This window comes from Neovison vison, chromosome 12, assembly GCF_020171115.1.
Source record: "Neovison vison isolate M4711 chromosome 12, ASM_NN_V1, whole genome shotgun sequence".
Lineage (NCBI taxonomy): Eukaryota > Metazoa > Chordata > Mammalia > Carnivora > Mustelidae > Neogale > Neogale vison.
The window spans coordinates 125,732,106-125,754,324 of NC_058102.1; the positions used below are offsets into that span (position 1 = coordinate 125,732,106).

Sequence of the window (22,219 nt, forward strand, 5' to 3'; positions counted from 1 at the left end):
TCTGTCTCTATGTGTGTGACTACTCAGTGGAATGATTGCAGTATTTGTCCTTCTATGTCCTCATTTGTCCTCAGTATTTGCTTATTTCACTCAACATAACATCTTAAAGGTTCATAGGAAACTGTGCTTTTAAAAAAATGTTTAATTATCTTGAATTAAACATTTTAGTTTTAGTGCAATCAAGTTAAAATTTTTTAATCTCAAGAACAACAGTGTTCACAATTCCTTTGACAAAATATTTTCTTAATGTTGACTGACTCACCAAGCAATATTTTCATTTTGTTTTTGCCTTAAGCAAAAAATAAAAGATCTTGGGGCGCCTGGGTGGCTCAGTGGGTTAAACCTCTGCCTTAGTCTCAGGTCATGATCTCAGGGGTCCTAGGATCGAGCCCCGTGTTGGGCTCTCTGCTCAGCAGGGAGCCTGATTCCCCTCTCTTTCTCTGCCTGGCTCTCTGCCTACTTGTGATCTCTCTCTCTCTCTCTCTTTCAAATAAATAAATAAAATCTTTAAAAAAATAAAATAAAAATAAAAATAAAAGATCTGATTGGTTGAAAACTTTTGAGCTAACTATGAGAACCCAAGTGCACTCTTGGCATGGGAGTAAGGAACTATTTTGAGGATGGTCCCACTTTCAAATACTTTCTAAAGCCAGTGAGAAATTATTAATTAGGAGAACTCATTTTTTGTAGGTTATCTTTAGAGAAAGGTGCAGCAGAATTTTCTTAACTTTTTGGAAAAGAAAGTGTGAACAGGAAAATAAATACATACTGTCCTAACTGGAGGGAATCCTACTTTTTTGAAAATGTGTAAACTTTTCTCCATCCGATCCCAATTTTATGTGAATTAGCACGTTTCCCCCCTGGGTAAGGAAAACTGTTTTAGGGTGCCCTCCCTTTCCTGGTGAGCTGCCTTGCTGGTAAAGCACCCCCAGGAGCCACCAGGAAGAATGTGAGCAGCAGTGTTTTCTGAAAGTAGAAAGAAGCAAGATCAACAGAGTTGTTAATCCTAATGCTGAGACCAAGCCTTCAGACACAGTGCCAGCGGGGGAAATTATACTCCTGGTTGCTCTCCTTTGGTTCTGTTGTCAGTAATAACAGGTAGGAGCCCCCATCTTTCCTACCTAATAGAAGGTTCATTTTACTGTGATTTAATTGCCTACAGAGGTTGGAATGTGGAGGGCAGGAATTCTATTAGGCAGCCCTGCATTCATGAAACACGTGGTTCACGTGGACAGAAATAGGTCCTGAAAAATGTCGGTTCCTAACGACGTGCATTCACGATGTGGTCCCCCCAGAGCTCTGAAATCCTGCCCTAGCCTGATGGGGTCCACCCATTCCAGGCATCTCCCTGGACTCTATGGGAATATTCTTTTACTTAGTTCTTCACGGATGTCACCAAAGGCTAACTCGGAAGGTGTTGAACATCCCCATTAGGCGGTGAGGTTTTCGTGTGTTTTTTACCACAGGATCCTAATTCCAAGAAAATTAGTGTACTTATAAGTGCTATACATTGGGACTCTGATTTTATTTTATTTTTTTCACCTTACTGAAGTAAACTAAAACTCCTGGGTAGGGCCAAAAAAAGAAGAGGGAAGAAAAAGACCAGGCCCCGCATCTCTTGTGTTCTAGGCTTGTCTGGATTTCTAGACTTTTCCAGAGCGTTGTCTCTTCTGATAAGCTGTGCAAATGCCTATCACCCCAGGCACAGTTTCTTCTCTCTATTTACCACAGCTTGATCTCTGTCTGTGCGGAAGCTTCCTTGTGGGGTTGGCTAGGTGTCCTTCCTCTGCATTTCTTAGACGATTGGATGGTGTAGGTCCTGTTTTACCCACACTTGGAAGTCCCACCAGTAGGAAATATAGATGTTATATTCTTTGCTGAACAGTCCACAGAACAGTGAGGCTCCTGAAGTTGTCTCCTTACCCCTTTAACACCATATATCCCCCCAAGTTTGATATGATAGACATATACTTTATTCACGTACCCAAGAATACTTATCGGCCAACTACTAGACACCAGGCTGGGTGCCAGGTACTCAGCTAGAAGCAGAAGATGCTGATATGAACAAAATGGAGTCCTCGCCATGGTGGTAGACCTGCTTCTTCTGGGTCTGAGGCCAAAGAGGACCAAAGGAGGCCCGAACAGTTCGTGCCTCTATGACTGTGAAGGCCAGTTTGAATTTACGGTTCTCTTTGGAAGTACTGCTGGGAAGTCTGGCAGTGGAGAGAGAGCTGACATACAGACCTCACGTCTGTCAAGGTCCTTGAGGGGCTTTGAGTGGAAGCCCACCCCATGCATTCAAGCTCCTGCTCATCGCCGCCTACCTACCTCATCATGCGGCTGCCCTGAGCAGCACCGGGCGCTGGAAATGCGCACACTGGAAGGGAAGTGTGTCCTGAGAAGTAGGAACGTGGGAAGAAGCCCAGGCAGGCCTACCAGGCTCATGGCCATTTGGTCAGTAAATCTCAAGGTCTCTGGTACCCAGACTGTCTAGAGCTACCCTGTATAATAGGGTAGACCTCACCATGTAGGACAGTTGAGATGTCAATTAGTTAAAGTTACATAAAATTTTAAGATTAGGGGTGGCTGGGCGGCTCAGTCTGTGAAGTGTCTGCCTTGGGCTCGGGTCATGATCCCAGGGTCCTTGGACCAAGCCCCACGTAGGGCTCCCTGCTCAGCGGGGAGGAGCCTGCTTCTCTCCCTCTCCTCCCCAGCTCGTGCATTCTGTTGCTATCTCTGTCTCTCTCTCAAATAAATAAATAAAATCTTAAAAAAAAAAATTGAAGATTGAGTTCCTTAGTCACACTAGCTATATTTCAAGCCACATATTGTCTAGAGGCTATCATATGGGAGAGCTTGGATATAAAACAAATATATATATGTATTACATATATAGCTACGGAACAAATATAGATATTACTGCAGAAAGTTCTGGGTTAGAGGAAAAGGCATGGGCGGCAAGTGTATATAGGCTCCGCTTTCCCAAATCTAAGAGCTGCATTTTCAGAGCTTGTATTCTACCTGGGAGACTCAGGGAGTGGGGAGTGGGGTAGATGAGTGAACAGTAAACAGAGATTAGGGGCGCCCGGATGGCTCAGTTGGTTAAGCATCTGACTCTTGATTTCGGCTCAGGGCCCTAATCTCAGAGTCGTGAGCTCCATGCTGGGTGTAGAGCCTGCTTAAGATTCTCTCTCTCTCTCCCTCTCCCCCTGCCACCTACTTCTCTCTCTCCCTCTCCCCCTGCCACCTACTTCTCTCTCTCTCTCTCTCTCTTTAAAAAAAAATAAAGAAAGAAAAGAAAGTGAGCAATGACTCAACGAGTCTTTTCATAATCAGAGAGGATCTCCAAAGAAGATAAGCTGGGGAGGCCATAGTGTGCTGTAGCGAGAGAGAAAGGAGGGCTGTGAGCCCTGGGAAAAACAGAAGTAGAAATTCTAAAGCAAAAAGCGTTCGGTTTGTACCCCAAAGACCCCCCCCTCCCCAAAGGTGCTGTTTGTGCCTGGAAGGTAGTGAAGGAAAAGTAATGCATGATATGTTTGGAGATGCAGGCGACGGCAAAGTCTATAGGCAAGAAGTGGATTTTACTTTTAAGTGGAATGGGAAGAAATAGAACCCTTCTAAACAGGGGAGTGGTGTGATCTGGTGCGTGTTTGAAGAAGATTCGTCTGCCCATATGTGTGGAAGGGCTGGAGGTGGGCGGAAGCGGGAAGACCAGTCAGAAAGCTGTGGCAGGTGTCCCCGGACCCTGGGAGATCCGACTCCTTGGAGGTGCAGTGGAAGGAGGTGCGTGATGACATTGGCATGAAGCAAAACAACAGAGCGGCTTGATTTGTAGCCAACAAACATTTATTGAGTGCCTGCTGTGTACCAGGCCCTCCGCAAGGGCCTAGAGACTCCACAGTGACCAAAAGTGACACAAACCCATCCCTTTGTGGAGCTGAGATCTTGGTGCAGATGGTAGAACCATGAGGACATCCACAAGTCCCTGCATGGTGTGCTTTGCTGGAAGGTGAGAAGATGGAGAAACAAAGCAGAGAAAAGGGAATAGTGAGATTCCTATAGTCAGGAGCTGACAGATTGTCATTTTAAGTGCTAGTTATTTTTGTCAGATTGGTAATCTTTGGCTTTGGGGATTTACAAAGACATTTTGGGAGAACAAACAAACAAAGCAAAGTGCATCCAAAAGCAGAGTTAACAGGACCAAAGAAGCATGAGGGCCACTAAGGGTCTTGTAGTCCGCATGGAGTCAGTACAGAGAGTCCCCCCACCCCCCAAATCCATAGGCTCAGCTTCCTGCCTCTGGACCATATTGTCAGCATCGGTGGTCACCTCTTTGTTTTTTTCTTTTTTAAATTTTAATTCCAGTATAGTTAAGATTCAGTGTTATATTAGTTTCTTGTGTACAATAAGTGATTCAACAATTCTGTACATTACTTGGTGCTCATCGTGATAAGTGTGTTCTTCAACCCATCACTTATTTCTCCTGCCCTCCCCTCTGGTGACCATCAGTTGGTTCTCTACTATTAAGAGACTGTTTTTTGGTTTATCTCTCTTTTTCTTTGTTTTGTTTCTTAAATTCCACAATTGAGTGAAATCGTATGGTATTTCTTTTTGTCTGACTTATTTCACTTTATTCTACCCAGTAGATCTACCCAAGTTGTTGCCAATGGCAAGATTTCATTCTTTTTTATGGCTGAGTAATATTCCATTGTAGATCTATATCCCATCTTCTTTATCCATTCATGTATCGATGGGTGCTTGGTTTGTTTCCATATCTTGGCTATTGTAAATAGGCTGCGATAAACATCAGGGTGCATATATCTTCTCAAATTAATGTTTTCATATTCTGCGGGTGAATACCCAGTAGTGGAATTACTGGATCATATGATAATTCTATTTAATTTTTTGAGGAACCTCCATACTGTTTTCAAAAGTGGGTGCACCAGCTAACCTTCCCAGCAAGAGTGCGTGAGGGTTCCTTTTACTCTGCATCTATGCCAACACTCGAAATTACTCTCTTCTAACATTTTTATGGTTTCAGGTCTCCCACTTAGGTCTTTAATCCATTATCAGTTTAGTTTTGTGTAAGGTGTAAAAAAGTAGTCGGGTTTCATTCTTTTGCATGCTGTCCAGTTTTCCCAATGCCATTTGTTAAAGAGACTTTCCCATTTGCATATTTTTGCCTCCTTTATTGAAGATTAATTGACCATGTAATTGTGGATTTATTTCTGGGCTTTCTATTCTGTCCCACTGATCTATGTGTCTATTTATGTGCCAATATCATAGTGTTTTGATTACTACACCTTTGTTCTATAACTTGAAACCTCCAGTTTTGTTTTTCTTCTTCAGGATTGCTTTGGCTGTTCGGGCTCCTTTGTGATTCTATACGAATTCTAATATGACTTGTTCTAGCTCTGTGAAAAATGCTGTTGGTATTTCGATAGGGCTTGCATTAAACCTATAGGTAGCATTGGGTCGTATGGACATTCTAATAATATTTATTCTTCCAATCCATGACTGTGGAATATCTTTCAATTTGTTTGTGTCGTCTTCAATTTCTTTCATCAGTGTTTATAGTTTTCAGGGTACAGGTCTTTCAGCTCCTTGGTTAAGTTCATTCCTAGGTATTACTTTTGGTGTAATTGTAAGGGGAACTGTTTTCTTAATTTCTCTTTTGGCTACTTCATGACTAGGATACAGAAATACAATAAAATTCTCTATATTGATTTTGTATCCATAACTTTACCAAATTCACATATCAATTCTAGTAATTTCTTGGAGTCTTTAGGGTTTTCATATACAGTATTATGTATCTGCAAATAGTGGAAGTTTGACTTCTTTGCCAGTGGCCACATTTTGAAAACAACTTCAGTATGTTTTCATCATAAAAATAAAGTATACCCCTTCTTCTTTCATTGAAAATAAAATTCGAAGTCATGGCTATTTTTATGAAAAAAGTTACCACAAGAATTGGAGAAGGGAAAGCTATTATAAATCCCTGATAGACAATAACAGGAATTTTGTTTATAAATGTCTCTTGTTAAGATATTATGATCATGGGGCACCTGGGTGGCTCAGTGGGTTAAATCCTCTGGCTTCAGCTTGGGTCATGATTCCAAGGTCCTGGGATCAAGCCCCACATCTGGCTCCCTGCTCAGCAGGGAGCCTGCTTCCTCCTCTTTCTCTGCCTGCCTGTCTGCCTACTTCTGATCTCTGTCAAATAAATAAATAAAATCTTTTAAAAAAAAAAGATATTATGATCATGGTTTTTAAAAAAAAAATGCAGGGGTTCCTGGGCATCTCAGTCAGTTAAGCATTGGACTCGGCTCAGGTCATGGTCTCAGGGTCCTGGGATGGAGCCCCATGTCGGGCTCTGTGCCCAGCAGGGAGTCTGCTGAAGAACTCTCTCCCTCTCCTGCTGCCCCTCCTCCCCCACCCCTTTCTAAAATAAATAAACATATCTTTAAAAAATACATAAATAAAACATTTTTTAAAATACAATTTCAAGCATTACAGAAGGTTCCACAATGAAAACTAAGTCCCTCCTACCCTGGCCCTGGCTCCCTCAGGTTTCTTCCCCAGACACCATCCGTGTTTGGGGTCCTGACATAGAGTCCTCCACCACTGGTGGGCAACAGAACCACGTGCAGAGCTTTAAGCACTGATGCCTGGTCCTGCCCCTCAGAGTGTTTTGTTGGGATATAACCCAAGCAGAGGGAGTTTTACTATCTTCTCCAGATTATTTCATGTGCAGCCACTTATATGTTCTAGAATATAGCCTAAATACTAACGTCTATATGCATCCTTTAAAAAAATATATGCAGGTTATAGCAGAAGAGTATCCATTGTTTTGCTTCTTGCTTTTTGAATTTTTTACATGTAAAACATATGCTGGAAATTGTTAATATATATAGCTGTATATACCTTATTATCGTTAATGTCTCCATATTGTGCCATGATATAGATGCGTCTTAATTTATTGAACCAGTCTCCTACTGGTAGACAGTTATGCTAGTTATTTTATTTATTTATTTATTTTATGAAGAGAATTTTAAACTTTTTTATTTATTTATTTTGAAAGATTTTATTTATATATTTATCAGGTTGGGGGTATGGGGACAGAGCACAAGCAGAGGGAGCAGCAGGCAGAGGCAGAAGCAGGCTACCTTCTGAGCAGGAGCCCAGTGTGGGACTTGATCCCAGGACCCTGGGATCATGACCTGAGCTGAAGGCAGTCATTTGACTGACTGAGCCACCCAGGCATCCTGGACAATTGTGCTATTTAAAGGCATCTGTTAACACAAATAATATTGTAATGAACCTTGTTTTGTTGTTATTATTATTTTTTAATTTCTTTAATGAACATTCTTTTTTTTTTTAGGATTTTATTTATTTGACAGAGAGAAAGAGATCACAGGTAGGCAGAGAGGCAGGCAGAGGGAGAGGGGGAATCAGGCTCCCTTGCTGAGCAAAGAGCCCAATGAGGGGCTCGAGCCCAGGACCCTGAGATCATGACCTGAGCCGAAAGCAGAAGCTTAACCTACTGAGCCACCCAGGCGTCCCTTTAATGAACATTCTTATGTATACATTCTTTATTTATATTTGTACATACTTTGAAGATTAAAATTACGGAATCAGAATTTGAATTATTGGTCATAAAGGAATTTTCAATTTTGATTAAGTGCAACCAGATTTTGTCCTTCAGGGGCAAAGATGAGAGCACCACACTAACAAGTGCTTTGCTTTTAATTTTTGCCAATAAGGACTAGTACCTTCTTTGATTTTGCTTCTTTTAACATCAGAATTAAAGTTGGGCATTTTCCATATGTTTTAAACATTTCTTTTTCTGTGAATATCTTCCTTTTCTCCCCCCATTTTTCTAGTGATATTGATCTTTTTCTTACTGGTTTCCAGATCTCTTAGGATATGAAAGAGGGGACCCTTTTGTTATTGTAAATTTTTTCTGAATGTTATTACTGGATTTTTTTTTTTTACTTTTAATTTTTAAATTTTACATAATAAAATGTATGGTTTTTGTGTTTTGGAACTTTAAAATATTAAGTGGTATTTGATCCGGGTTCAGCAAAGTACTCGAGGGCAGGGAATGTATCTTCCTACTCTTGGATCCTTGGTGTCTGGTGCACGGTACGTACTGGTTGAAGGAACGGTTGGTTGTAATCATGATGATGATGAAGGATCATTCAAGCTGATCGCATGTATTCCTCCCTGAAAAGTTAAGGAATTAATGGTATGCCCATAATTTAATTCCCTTGGTAGTTGGATGTATCACTTTACACTTGAAGTCCTAAGTGCCAAAAGGCATATTCCATTGAGTTCTTTCAAAAGGTTTCCTCTTGCCCCTTAAGCTCTGGCTCCTTAACTATGACAAGAGAATTCTCTTCTTCAAACTGGTCCTACTGCCTTGGAACATGTCCCCCTTACCTCTTTCTATGACCTGCTGCCTCTCGACGTTAAACCCGGCCTAAATCTGCTTTTCCTTTTAGAAGCTTCTACTTAGTCTCCCTGCTACATTCCCTCGTAGCATCTGTCCCTCTCCTGTACAGAAATTACCAAAACTGTCATAAAAGCATGTGTAGGTTATCGCCTCTGGAACGTCTGTAAAGCTCAACGGGCTCTTCTTCTCAGATATACACTCTCCCGAGGGATACAGAGGAGGAAAAAAAAAAAAACACCACCCAATTTTTTGCCACCCTTGTGGACAGGAAAGTAGAACGGTACAGTCTAGTGTGTGTCTGTGTTGGGGAGGGAGAGATAATAATAAATTTAGTTGTCCACAATACTAAATGATTGATATTTCAGCAGAGTGGAAGAACTAGTAGATGTATCTTTGCTTTGAAGTGCTCAGGTTTGGGGTCTGTTTTTTTTGTTTTGTTTTTGTTTTTTAAAGATTTTATTTATTTATCAGAGAGAAAGAGAGGAAGAGAGCGAGCACAGGCAGACAGAATGGCAGGCAGAGGCAGAGGGAGAAGCAGGCTCCCTGCTGAGCAAGGAGCCCGATGTGGGACTCGATCCCAGGACGCTGAGATCATGACCTGAGCCGAAGGCAGCTGTTTAACCAACTGAGCCACCCAGGCGTCCCTGGGGTCTGTTTTAACAGTAGATGCATCTGACATATAAGAGGCTCTGCCACAGCGGTCCGTGTCGACAGGCATGGTCAGCAGCAGTGACCTGGTCTTTTCTAATCTTTACCAAACAGTCTTCTTACCGAACTGCCACAGCATTTTTGCCTGTCTTGATGGAGGTTTTACCAACACCGAAGTCCCTTATACTTTTAAACTTAAATCAGAACATATATTTCCATGTGTCTTCGTCTATGTGAATTGTTATTATCAAATACCATAGATGAGTGGCTTAAAAACAACAGATATTTATTTCTCACGTTTGGGAAGCTGGGAAGGCCAAGATCAGGGCACTGGCCTTTTCGGTGTTTGGTGAGAGCCTGTTTTCCTGGTTCACAGACAGCCCTCTTTTCTGCTGGGACCTCATGTAGTCAAAGGAGCAAGGGGGCTCTCTGTGGTCTCTTCTACAAAGGCCTTCATTCGGTTCAGGAGGACTCCACTGTGATGATCTCATCCCCTCCCAAAAGCCCACTGCCTAATACCATCACTTTAGAGATTAGGTTTCAACATATGAATTGGGGGCGGGGTGGGGGAGGACTGCATGAGCATTTGGTCTATGAAGCCACATATCGAATATCTGCAAAAAAAAATCCTTTATTTGTGAGACAGGAAATACCCTATGAATTGCTTTTTACCTAGTGGCTATGTCTGATGCTTATTAAGTGTGCTTAATATAGTCTGGATTTTCTAACATTAATAGCGTATTGACATACCCAACAATACAGCTCCGGCTAAACAATCTAAAATTTGCAGCACGTTTCTAAACACAGATTTATTTAAACCAGATCGTCTCTGGTTCTTAAATCACCTCCCCAAGGTAGGTTAGCTGCTTAAGGGATGCATTAACTATTTTAGGTCAGTAGGGTACTTTGCAGATCTTTATTTCTAAATGCTCCATACCACTGGCGCTTTTCCAGCCAAATCCCTGATGGCGTAGCCTGTTTTTAATATTAAGTCTCTCTGAACCAAAGTCATATCTTTCTGGAAGGTTAGACTTTTAGAGCAGTATATTAATAATCTAATATCAAATTACTGAGTCATTTGGCCTGCTTAAGTATCTAACCCAGTAGCAAAAAAATTATTTAAGCAGTCATATGAGAACATCCCAGTGTTTCAGTGGAAACTTAACATAATCATTTTAACGCATTTTCACAGAGAAATGTAATATATACTACTTTAAAATGTTAACATTGGAGGTTCCAGTACTTTTCTTTTAATTCTTATTTCTTACCTGATGTAATTCATGCATCCATATTTCCTCCCTTCCTCCCTTTAGTGTGCATAAAGAGTCTTTCAGAAGATCCAAAGCTTGTCTTCCTTCCCCACATGCAAAAAACTATCAAGGTTAAATCAACATATTACAGAAAGTATATATCCGCCAATCCTCTTTTATACAACACAAAAAATACTTTCAGGGTATTTTGTTAGATAATTCAATTGCATTAAGAGCTTTTTAATTTTATTAAAAAATGGTATCATTACAGAAAAAAAATTTAAATTAGCTCCCTGCATTAAAAACGGTGAATTCAACCTTATCTCTTCTATTCATTTTGTGCCCTCCCAGTATTTTTACATGCATGAATGTATGTATTTATAGAAATGATACAGGGGCGTCTGGGGGGCTCAGTGGGTTAAGCATCTGCCTCTGGCTCAGGCCATGATCCCTGCTCAGTGGGGAGCCTGCTTCTCCCTCACTCTCTCTGCAGCTCCCCCCACCCCGCCCCCTGTTCATGCTCCCTCGCGTTCTCTCTCTGTCATATAAATAAATAAAATCTTAAAAAAGAAATGATACAGATTTTTTATTTCTTTATCATTTTAACCAAATATAATCATCAATAACATTTGCCTATAATGCTCTACAGGCTTTGTAACTATTATTAAGGTTATGTAATAATCTAAGTGTTGTATGGAACATAATTTTAGGATTTTCTTAAGACAGGTCCCGGAAGTGAAATCATTATAGTCTAAATACATATTAGTCTGGATACATGTCTAGATACAAACAGAAAGAACATCACTTTCCCAAAGGGTTTAATGAAAGTCAAAACACTATCAACAAGATGTTAAAGCATCAGTTTTAATGTATCCTCATAACATTGTGAATTGGTACTTGGCAGAGAGAACTCATTTAATGAGGAAATGGTATTGTGTTTCACTGAGCAGGCTGAACACTTTTTCCACATGCTTGTGACTGGTTGATTTTTTGTGAATTTTGTATCCCTAACCTTTGTCTATTTAGATCTCCTGATCTCTGACTGTTTTATCAATTAATAGAACTTCTGCATATGCAAAGAACATTTTAGAGGGTAGAATCTTTAAGGACTGAAGCCATAGCCCTTCCGACAGCTCTGTGGTTCCCTGGAGGTCACCAGTGACTATCCTTTAATGTCTTTGGATTGATTGTGCCTTGCCACACCTGGGAGCGTTCACCCCGGCAGGCAGGTGCCAAGATTTATTGTTTGATTGTTCTGCCACTCAAGGAAAGACTCACCACTGGACATGTCATCTTCCGATGTGACCTTTATTTAGTGATAGAGAGCCCATTGAGATGTTTCAGAGTTTTATATATCTGTCCAGTTAGTCAGTTGCATTCCTTTTAAATATATCACCCAGAATTGCTTGAAGAAATATCTTCCTTCTGTGCTGGCTTGATTTTCTTGAACACTCTGTCTTACTAGACATTGTATGTATAGTCACGTTTTCTGCCGTGAATTTAAATTCGGTCCCCATAGGAAAAGCAGGGCTAGTGCATGAGAAGTAACAGTCAGTAAATGGTCATACAATATGTCATATTTACAGTGTTTTTTTCAACCATCTGTAAGAAAATTTTTAAGAACATGCTTTCTAGTAGCACCGTTGTTTTGTTTAGTTGGGGTTTTTTATTTTTGTTCTTTTGTTTTTTATATTCCTTTTTCAGGGGGGTATCTAGCCTGGAGAATGTTTACATGACTTGCCTATGGCTACACAAAGGGTCCTTGGCCATTTTAGGACTGGAACTTTAAATCCCTGGAATGAAGAAGTACAATCAATGAGAAAAGGATCTTCATAGAAAATGAGCTTCAATCATATTTTCGAAATATAAAATCCCTCCTACGTTTCTGGGAATAAGGTTGCAGTATACATCTTAAGTACAATGATTTTTTTTTAAAGTGGTTTGTTTTTTAGGGGACATGTGTATTTAATCAACTGATCATAGCTGACTTTTGCTCTAAGTTCATGGAGCTGGTATTTATTGAGGGTCACGATAAAACACCAAGTATATCCTCAGGCTAAGGTCTTCGTTTTCTTCTCTTGCTCACTGTACCAAGTCTTTATTAGCCATTCACCATCTGGGTCAATTTGCTGTTGCTGTTTTCTTAGTAAGGAGGCAACCTGAGAATATTTAGGAATATTTAGAAATATTTAGGAAGGCTAAGGAGGACCTTATAGTGGAGGAGGTTTGAGACATGGGGTGTGAGGGAGAACAGGCTCTCTGTCTCTCTCTGGTAACCCTTATTCATTCATTCAACACATATTTATAGAGCACGTATGCCATCCCAGCTACTAGTCTGGGCACATGGGGTAAATGAGTGAACAAAATGGGAAAGAATATGTTTGCCCTCATGGATGTTTCCATTGAGGGGAGAAAGACCCTGCATCATAAACATAATAACCAAATTACATGGTGTGTCTGAAGGTAAAAGCACCATTTACAAGCACGAATAGAGGAGGGTAAGTGGAATTAGAGATACTGGAGGGCCCTGGGGATTAGTTTTCCATAGGATGGTCATGGAAGGGCCTCATAGAGAAGGTGAAGTCTGGGGGCGTCTGGTGGCTCAGTGGGTTAAGCCTTTGCCTTCGGCTCAGGTCATGATCTCAGGGTCCTGGGATTGAGCCCCGCATTGGGCTCTCTGCTCAGCAGGGGACCTGCTTCCCCCTCCCCTCTGCCTGCCTCTCTGCCTACTTGTGATCTCTCTCTCTGTCGAACAAATAAATAAAATCTTTAAGGAAAAAAAAAAGAGAGAGAGAAGGTGAAGTCTGAACAAAGACGTGAAGTAGGTGGTCGCTGGTCATGTGGAAATCTAGGGAGAGAGCATTCGTGGTGCCTGTGAAGCAATGAGTGAGGTTGGAGGAGAAAGAAGGAGGCGGTGTGGGGGGAGGAGGCCAGAGCAGATGGTAGAAGAGCAGATAACCATCGATTCTCGGCCTTTTGGCTAAGATCAAGTGTAGAAGAGCAGATAACCAGCAAAGGAGACTTAGAAGGAGGAACCAACAGGTAGGAGAAGGACGAGAGAGTGGTTTCTGGAAGCCCCATTGAGAAAGGGAATAAAGAATGAGGGACGATACTGAACCAGCATGCTCCGTGCTCCTAATAGGTTAAGGAAGATGCACATGGAGCATTGCCCTTTGGACTTAGCCCCCTATCACTGACCGCCTTGATGAGCACTGATGGTGGAGAGCAAGAAGAGAGTAGGTTTAAGAGAAAACCAGAAGAGAATTGAAGGGAATATCGGCAACATCTTTGGGGCATTTTTTTTTTCTGCAGAGGAGAGCAAAGACATGGGATGGGAAGTGGCAGAGAAAATGGAATCAAAGGAAGGTTTTCTTGGGCAGAGAGGAGTGAGAGCATGTGTCTGCTGATTAGAATGACTCAGTGGGAAGACCGAAGGTAGTGATGTCCACGCAGAGTTTCTGACAGTATCTGTACTCACCATGAGTTCCTGTGCCAAAAATGTCCTGTGTCTGATTCATTCACTCCTTTTCCCTCATTTAATTTAAATTTTTTCAGCAGTATTTTAGGAAAAGTCAACTCTCCCAGACTGCGATTTTTCTGCTTCTTGCCTACTCATTTCCATTTTCATGGCTGAAAGGTAAAGTTTTAGGTAAGAAATTATATAGCGTGAAACACTGTTGTCATCTATCACCGTCAGTAAACATATATGAAAGGCCTAAAAACCCCCCCAGCCACACATAATTTTGTAATTATGAAGGGAAATTATTTATCCTATGCCTAAAATCCCAAACTCAAAATAACATTTAAAATGGCCATCTAGGGGTCCCTGGGTGGCTCAGTGGGTTAAGCCTCCGCCTTCGGCTCAGGTCATGATCTCAGGGTCCTAAGACAGAGCCCCTCATTGGGCTCTCTGCTCAGCAGGGAGCCTGCTTAACCCCCCCCCCTTCTACCTGCCTTTCTGCCTATAAATAAGTAAATAAGTAAATAAATAAAATCTTTTTTTTGGTCAAATAAATAAATAAAATCTTTTTTTAAAAATGGCCATCTAATTTTAACTTTTTAAAAATGGTTCTTTTTAGCAACATCAAATTTTGCAAATTTTGGACAGAGGTTCTTCTGCAAAATACAAAGAGCCACACGCCCTTCTTTTAAGGCATACTTTGGTGGTAACGGTGGTAACAGCGTTTTAATATATTACTCTTAAAAAAAAAATTCCTCTAAAAGATAGGTGACTTAGTCATGTCTCTGATTTGTACTTTTTAGTAACTTCAGCTTCAGTGCTGAACACCAGCAACCGTTCCTGTTGATCATATACTCAGAAGATGCTTGAATTCCAGCCAGCTTCTGGCAAGATTAGCTGCCAACATGGCTACCAAAGGCCAGCTTGCCAAAGTTATGTTCATTTTCAGGGAAAAGAGAGAAATTTAAATAGTGAATTTCTTGGCTTCCATTGTTTTCCTCTTCTACCTATCTACTTCCTATTGTAGATGAGTAATGAAACGAAGGCTTTACAATTTTGAGATTCTCTGAAGGGAGGAAAATTTCACGGTAGCAGCCAACTCTTTGAAGGCTTCTTTGCACAAAACAGCATTACAGTGATGAATAAGAAATTATCTGTTTTTTGTTGGACCTTCATTGTGCCTTTGGGGAAGATAAAACTTGAGGTTCTGTGAAAATGTATATGGAGGGTGTGTGTGTGAGAGAGAGAGAGAGAGAGAGAGGGCACGCGTGCTAGGTTTAGCAAAGACAACGAAGAACTTGGAAGTCATTTTGGCATTTTATGACCATTAGAAATGGCTACATGTGTGCCTGATAAGCAGTAAAAGAGCATTTTCAATCATCAGCGTTTTCAAGTAGAAACATTAGTGGCAGGAAAGGATTGTTCTGGCTTATTTGTATGAAGTGATGCATGCATGGAACCTGAATTCAAATTTGAATTCCATTTAAAATCTGCCTCCAGGCGGCGCCTGGGTGGCTCAGTGGGTTAAGCCTCTGCCTTCGGTTCAGGTCATGATCTCAGGGTCCTGGGATCGAGCCCCATGTCGGGCTTTCTGCTCAGCGGGGAGCCTGCTTCCCTCTCTCTCTCTCTGCCTGCCTCTCTGCCTACTTGTGATCTTTCTCTGTCAAATAAATAAATATAATCTTTAAAAAAAAAAAAAAAAAGAGAAGGATTCCCCAAATCCCTAATGCAAGTGTGCTTCAGTGTGTATCTACCTGCAGCATAAGAAAGAGGAGGGAATAAAGGAGGGAGAGACTGAAATTTGTCCTCTGGAAAAAGGATCATGTTAAACTACACTGTTCTCTTTTCACTTCCTCAAACTGCTGAGTAAACCTTGTCCTCAGGCCTTAGGAGATGCGCTTCTGTCTTCCCACACATTGCCTTTCTCAACATTCTAAAGCTAACTTGTTTTTCGTCTTTTTCCTATGGGATATTTCAGCTTCAATAACATCTCAGAATGTTGTCTCATAACCCTAACTAAAATAGCTCCTGCTCACCATTATTCTCTTTCTCAGCCTGTTTTGTGTTTTCTTATTGGGATTATTTTTCTGATTACTTAAAAAAAAAAAAAAAATTGGTCTCCTTTTCAACTAGATTATTAGGCTCCCCGATGGGAACTTAGCTTTCATCTTTCCTGTCATATTCCCAGCATTTAACTTAGAGTCAGAGCATGATACACTTTTACAAAGTAGGAAGTACTCAGTAAATGCAAGTGGTTGGGTTTTGGTTTTGCTTTGGGTAACATTTAGTCCTTTTGTCAGTACCTAGGGCAATTACAAAAAGTTTCTAAATTTCCCTGTGCTCTTGAGAAAATTGAAGCTAATAGCTTTTACATAATCATCAAAGTTACCACACAGGGATGAACTCACATGGATTTATTCCCATGACCTTGGTTAATGTTTCACATTAAGCCAAATGGGAGGCCAATCACATTTGAGAATCTCATTAATTAAATGGGTATGAATAGTACTTCCCTGACATTTGCAAACTAAAGTATACAGTATTCATGTAAATGTACTTCATCTCAGTGGTCTACCACTTTAAAATTTTTGGAGTCAGGATCTTATCATTAGTAAACAGTTTATGGTTTTTTTGTTACCTCAACCGTGCAGGGTTTGGCAATTCATTTTCTTAGAGATCCAGATCTCTTTACAGAAAAAAAAAAAAATTCTTACCTATGAAAAGAGATGACAATAGGAGAAATAGAAGAATTATCTCTGCCAGCTAATGCAAGCAGATAATACAAGATAGAACTCTTCCCATTGGTCCTTGGCCTCAGAAGTCCATCACATCTTGTTTTTTTCTGAAAGTGTGGGCCTGAGGAGTGTGGCAATGGGATGTCTATCTAGCCCATGGCAGGTCAGGAGGCAACAATGGAAGTCAAACTTGCCATTGGCTTAGCATTGTCCTATACATGTGGAGGGTCATTTGAAGTCTTGAGAGTTTGGGATGGAACATATTTATCTAGAATCAGGGTAGCCTTGGGATACTGTGAGAAATCGATTTTTCCCGAGAGCATTGCTTTCATATGAAGATTTTCTACAGAAATAGATGACCACTTTGGGATCCAAGATGCTACTCCTGTATAGGCTTATGACTCTTACCCTTTTGGCTTTAAAAGAGAAAATACAAGAAAAAGAACACTGCAGAAAAGTGATGCTGAAAAGATATATGATTGAAACCAAGTACAGCATCAAAAAAGCAAACTTTATAAATATAGAAAAAAGGTGTTAAAGGAAAAGGGTGACACTTTTTTGGTGCATGTATTTGGCATAAATTGGAAAAAGACAAAAACTGAAGAGTAGATAAAAAGTGTGAGTTAGGGATGCCTGGGTGGCTCAGTGGGTTAAACCTCTGCCTTTGGCTCAGGTCATGAGCTCAGGGTTGTGAGATCGAGCCCGGAGGTGGACTCCACACTGGGTGTGGAGTCTGTTTAAGAGTCTCTCCCTCTCCCTCCGTCCCTCCCCACCACCTCCTCTCTCTCTCTCTAAAAAACTAATAATAATAAAAAACTTGAGTTAATCCAATTTAACTAACTTTCCCATAAGCAATGCACACATATTTGGAGTAAGAGTTCTGAGGATAAAAATGAATGATCCGGAATGAGTTTTGGGAGACGTCAAGTTGCAAGTTACATCTTGGACCTCTACAATGAGAAGTGAGAATATTAAGGTGTGGAAAAGGAAATATTTATAGCTGAACATGGGAGGTAGCTTCAAGGACAAAACTGTAAAAGACCAGCTAATCACATTGTAGCAACCCAAGAGATCCAGGGTACATCCTGTAATAACCTATTCTGGAGTTATGGAATGGTCTGCCAGCTGTTCCTGACTGGAGACTACTTGAGGCAGAATGACCCAGAAAGTCCATATGGTACCAAAGGCAAAAGCCTAATTAGATATATTACTTCTAACTGCATAAATCCACACTCCCAGAAGGAAGCAGATTAATTGTAATGCACATGTGGGGAGGGTGACTTTCAAAAACACAAGAACTCTGGAGGCTAAAACATGTTTCTCTTTAATAGTGGTTATCTTTGGGTGGGAGAATTGAAAGTGACCGTTATTTGTGTGTCTCTCTCTGCAGTGGGTTCATACAACTTCTGTAATGAAACAGTTTTGCCATTTTGCTCTTATTAATACAGATACAAAGAATGATGGAAGAATCGTGACTCTCTATAAGCTACATTACACATCAGTTGAGAGTCCCATCTCATATTGTACAAGAGCCAAAAGTTAATATATTGTTGCAAATATTCAAAAGATCTTTGCCAAAAGTCACTGTAGTTTTTTTTTTTTTTTTTAATGCTTTATTATTTAAACCTGGAAACAGGTCTCAACATGATTGTGCAATTTAAAGCTACATCTGATTATTAGCCAAGGACTTTTTTTTTTTTTTTTTTTTTAGCCAAGGACTTTTTAAATCTTATTTTGTTCAGAAGGGAAGGGGATAGCACACAATTATGCGTGTGTCGGGCCCTTTCTCTCCATATTATGGGATTTCTTAAGGACAGAAACTTTGTATCCTCGCTGAGGTGTGAACTGAACCTTAGGGTGATTGAGTTTAAAATGCCAACACTTTTGGAACACTGAAAAAAAATTAAATTTAATTTAAAAATAAATAAATAAAATGCCAACACTTGTGACAATGGGCCTGAGGCCCTTTTAGGGATAGAGTTATGCTTCCTGGTAATTTTGTACTATGCTACTCCTGCTGAGAAGCTCTCTGGGAAGATTAGGGATCCCCTAGGATATGAGTTGGTAGGGGGAAAAATACCTATTTCTCCTGTTGTGAATCTTATTGGAATAAAAAATTGCAATACATTCGGTATCTCCCATACATTTTACATTTATTTCACAAGAATATAAATATTCTGGTTATTGATTTATGATACCATAATTAAGGTGCATTCAATCTGTAACTTTTATTCAAAAGCCTCTATTCGACTGTATTTTCTAGGATTTATATCATGAAGATTTGTCTTAGTCCATAGATGAAAGGTTGGGGGGGGCAGTTGCAGAGGAAGGAGGAATGAAGGAAGAGAGAAAAAGTAACAAAGATTTTTAAAAAATCTTTCATTTGCATGAGACTTTACAGAATAATCCCCTCCCCACCACGCCAAAAAAAAAAAACCTGTAATTTGGAAATCAGTGGTGGAATTTTATGTTTACTATAAGAGATCTAGAAGTGTGTATTTCTTCAGAGAACTTTAAAAATGCAATTCAATTAGTACAGAAAATTAGTATATTCTCTTCTCAAACTTCAGTCACCTTATTTATAAGAAGAACTTGGACTAAATTATTCTGTAAATCTTAACTCGAGCTAATCAACCAAACAAGCTTTGCAATTTCTTCATAGTTACTGTTCTGAAAATGCATACTCTTATTCAGTCTACGGACTTTCTTTCAAATGGTCTCAGTTGGAGAAGCAGTTCAAAGTCATTTTGAGCTCAGTTAAACTCCTTGCTTTGAGCTGTGATTACTTTCATGTCCTAATTAAAGGGGCAAATGGGTCTCCTGCATCTTGTTTGGAAAGTCACAAGCAATCAAGAGCAGGTTGATGCTATGACTGATAAGCATCTTCATTGGTTTCTCCTGTCCAATAACGTGTGTATCATATTGCTTATTTTTGAATTGTTTTATGGCACAGGATATACTTTCTGCAGCAGGGTGATGGAAAGGGATCATTAAATGAAAAGATTGCATGCTTTGTCTTTGGAGAATGTTTCAACGGCAAGGGCTACATGACAGACATACCATGTGCCTGTTACTATAGAACTAAAGAGCCCTTTCCAGCTGTTTACACTTCGGATGCAAAATGGCAATTTGACATAGACTAACAGTGTGATGTAGGCATCTGCGTAAAAAGGCTACATATGGAGCATGCCCAGTGCGGTGAGTGCGTCCTCCGCCCTCCCCCTCCAGATCTCTGAAGATAAGGCTTGAACTTTGCACTTGCAAATGTCACTGCATACGTTTTGCACTAGGGTTTTTTTTTTTTAAAGGTTCTCTTACAACTAATTTCCTGTAACAATCCCAGAGCAGAGAATATTGAGTGTGATAAGATGCATCAAGTTTAGAACGAGTTGATGCCTGTCTTTGAATGCACTTGAAGTGTTCTTTATTTTTAAAGCAATATAAGGCATTCGAGTGTTTGGGGTTTTTGTTTTTGTTTTTTTTTTTCTGGGTTTTTTTTTTTTTGCACCCCCGCGCCCGGAATGGGAAAATAAGAATCTCCTTGGATCTGAGTCCTCCGGGGTAAGGCGTGAAAGCCCCGGAGCAGGAAGGGACGGAGAAGAGGGGCTTGCCCAGAGCATGGATAGGAAAGGAGCCGGGGCGCTCCAGGGCTCAGCGCGCACTCAGGATCTGTGCCCGGGGCTGCAGCTGCGGATGAGAAAGGCGCTGTCTGGCTAATGAAGGCCACCTGGGTCAGGCTTCTGAAAAGAGCCAAGGGAGGAAGGCTGAAGAATTCGGATATCTGTGTAAGCTCAAGGGCTTTCGTCTGGGGGAGACTCTATATTGTCGTTGCTGCTGCTGTCCTTCCAGTGAGTGCTGGCAGGGGCTCCCGTGATTTAGTAATCTGAGCCTGATTGCAAGAGAGGGAGCGAGGGAGAGTCCTGTAATTTTCTGAGCTCCTTTTCCTATGTTGTTATTTATTGCCAGAGAAGCTATCCCGGGCAGGTGTTTTCTTTAGGCGGCGTTTATTAAATGTCTGTTTAAAGCTATGGAAAAAAAAAAAAAATGTGTTGCTTGAGGATGGAGTGAAGCCGGCTGCTGTTGTCTTACAGTTTTGTCAGTGAAGGTATCAGGTGAATGGAAAGGTACCAAAGGATGCTTAATGTTAAAAGGGGAGTCGCGGCAGAGAATTGAAGTTTATAACTCGTCAGGCTTTCTTTTATGTTTTTTAGTTAGTCGTTCTCTTCTTCCCCGTTGTAAATACTTGATTTAGCCTGTCGTCTCTTCTTGAAGCCATCCTTGAAACCCCTCTATGCCCTTCAGCTGGGCACTGCACCATGGAGCCGGCTTAATTATAAAGGAACTTGTTCAGGCTTCCAGAAAGCATAGTCCTTGGAACCCTCAGTCTGGGGAAGGAATGGTAACTTGGTAGGCGCAACTATCCCAGGGAATGGTCTGCAAAGGAGAGCATGATGTTTCTAGATGGCTTGCCACAAAATGGATCATTTTCTCCTCTTTTCAGGAATTTATAGCAGAGTCGAGGAAGCGAACTGCTGTGTCAATGAGACTTTTCCAATGCAAACATCATAGATGGGATCTGTTTTAAAATGCAAATTTTTCTCTCAAGGGTTCGGCAGACTCCTACACCAGCCGTCCATCCGATTCAGATGTTTCTTTGGAGGAAGATCGGGAGGCAGTGCGCAGAGAAGCAGAGCGACAGGCCCAGGCCCAGCTGGAAAAAGCAAAGGTAAAACCGTTTGTCTCCTGCCAAGGTCTTTCTTTGCCAGTCGTGCCGGGTCTGAGATGGGCCACCTGTGGAAGTTTCCTTTGAAGCATATGTTTGGACTCTTACAGTGTGTCATTGTCTGATTTTAAACAGGTGCAAGAAAGGGAGTGTATTTGATTTCCTTGATAGAAAAAGGCAGGGTGACAGATAAGAGTGGTCCTGGCTTTTATCTCGTTTTATAATCCAACCAACTCGTTTCTGTAGGTGGATATTTTATTTAGACACACAGAAAAGGACGCCCAGATATACAAAGGGGAAAAATCTGCTTCTGAACAGAACGATTTCACTTCATTTTTCCAGGAAACCATTCCTCTGCCCAGAAAAACAACTTTCTTCAAGATGATGTGTGTTTTCATAGGCTTGAACAGTCTTTCCCCCAAATTTTACTCCATAGATGTTCTATAGTAGTAGTTTCTTGTACTGAAAAAATAGATTGCGTAATGCTTTTCAAAAATAAGCCATAAAAGATTTTATCAGTTAAAAGTGTTCCTTCCCCTTGGAACCTGTTCTTATAATGAAGTGTGTATCTATGGAAGGGAGACAGGAAATCAGAGATAAGATCTGTAAGTACAGTATTAACCAAGACAGTGGTTCGTTTCACTAATTATAACGACGTGAATTCTTTTTCCCATGCAGTCATTCGAACGGCAGCTATTTCTAAAAGCATAGATTGTCGTTCAAGTTTACGGTGTCTTGGGGATACCCTTGGGATCTGGGTAACTTGGAAATGAACCCATTTCGCATGGTGGTTGGTTTTCTTTTGGAAAAAAAAAATTGCTTTGCAAAAAGAAGAAGTACTGTGTTGATCTTGCTTAAAAAAAAAAAAAAATCAGGGGTGGCATTAGACACTCTTGCTGGTTGCTTCTTCCGAGATGAGTAAAATCTCTGTGTGTTGCTATGGGAATT

At 40.7% G+C, this 22,219-nt stretch overlaps 1 protein-coding gene across 8 annotated transcripts in view; it reads left to right on the top strand.

Moving 5' to 3' along the window:
• CACNB2 (calcium voltage-gated channel auxiliary subunit beta 2) overlaps positions 1 to 22,219 on the top strand; it is a 382,104-nt gene that overhangs the window by 235,911 nt on the left and 123,974 nt on the right. For 6 of the 8 annotated variants that reach the window (XM_044227101.1, XM_044227100.1, XM_044227104.1 and 3 more), the window contains one exon: positions 21,155 to 21,274. In XM_044227101.1, the coding sequence (XP_044083036.1) occupies positions 21,155 to 21,274 (120 nt within the window). Of the gene's footprint in view, positions 1 to 19,759; positions 20,334 to 21,154; positions 21,275 to 22,219 lie in introns of those variants that run through there. The other 2 variants (XM_044227105.1, XM_044227107.1) reach the window with 1 other exon arrangement.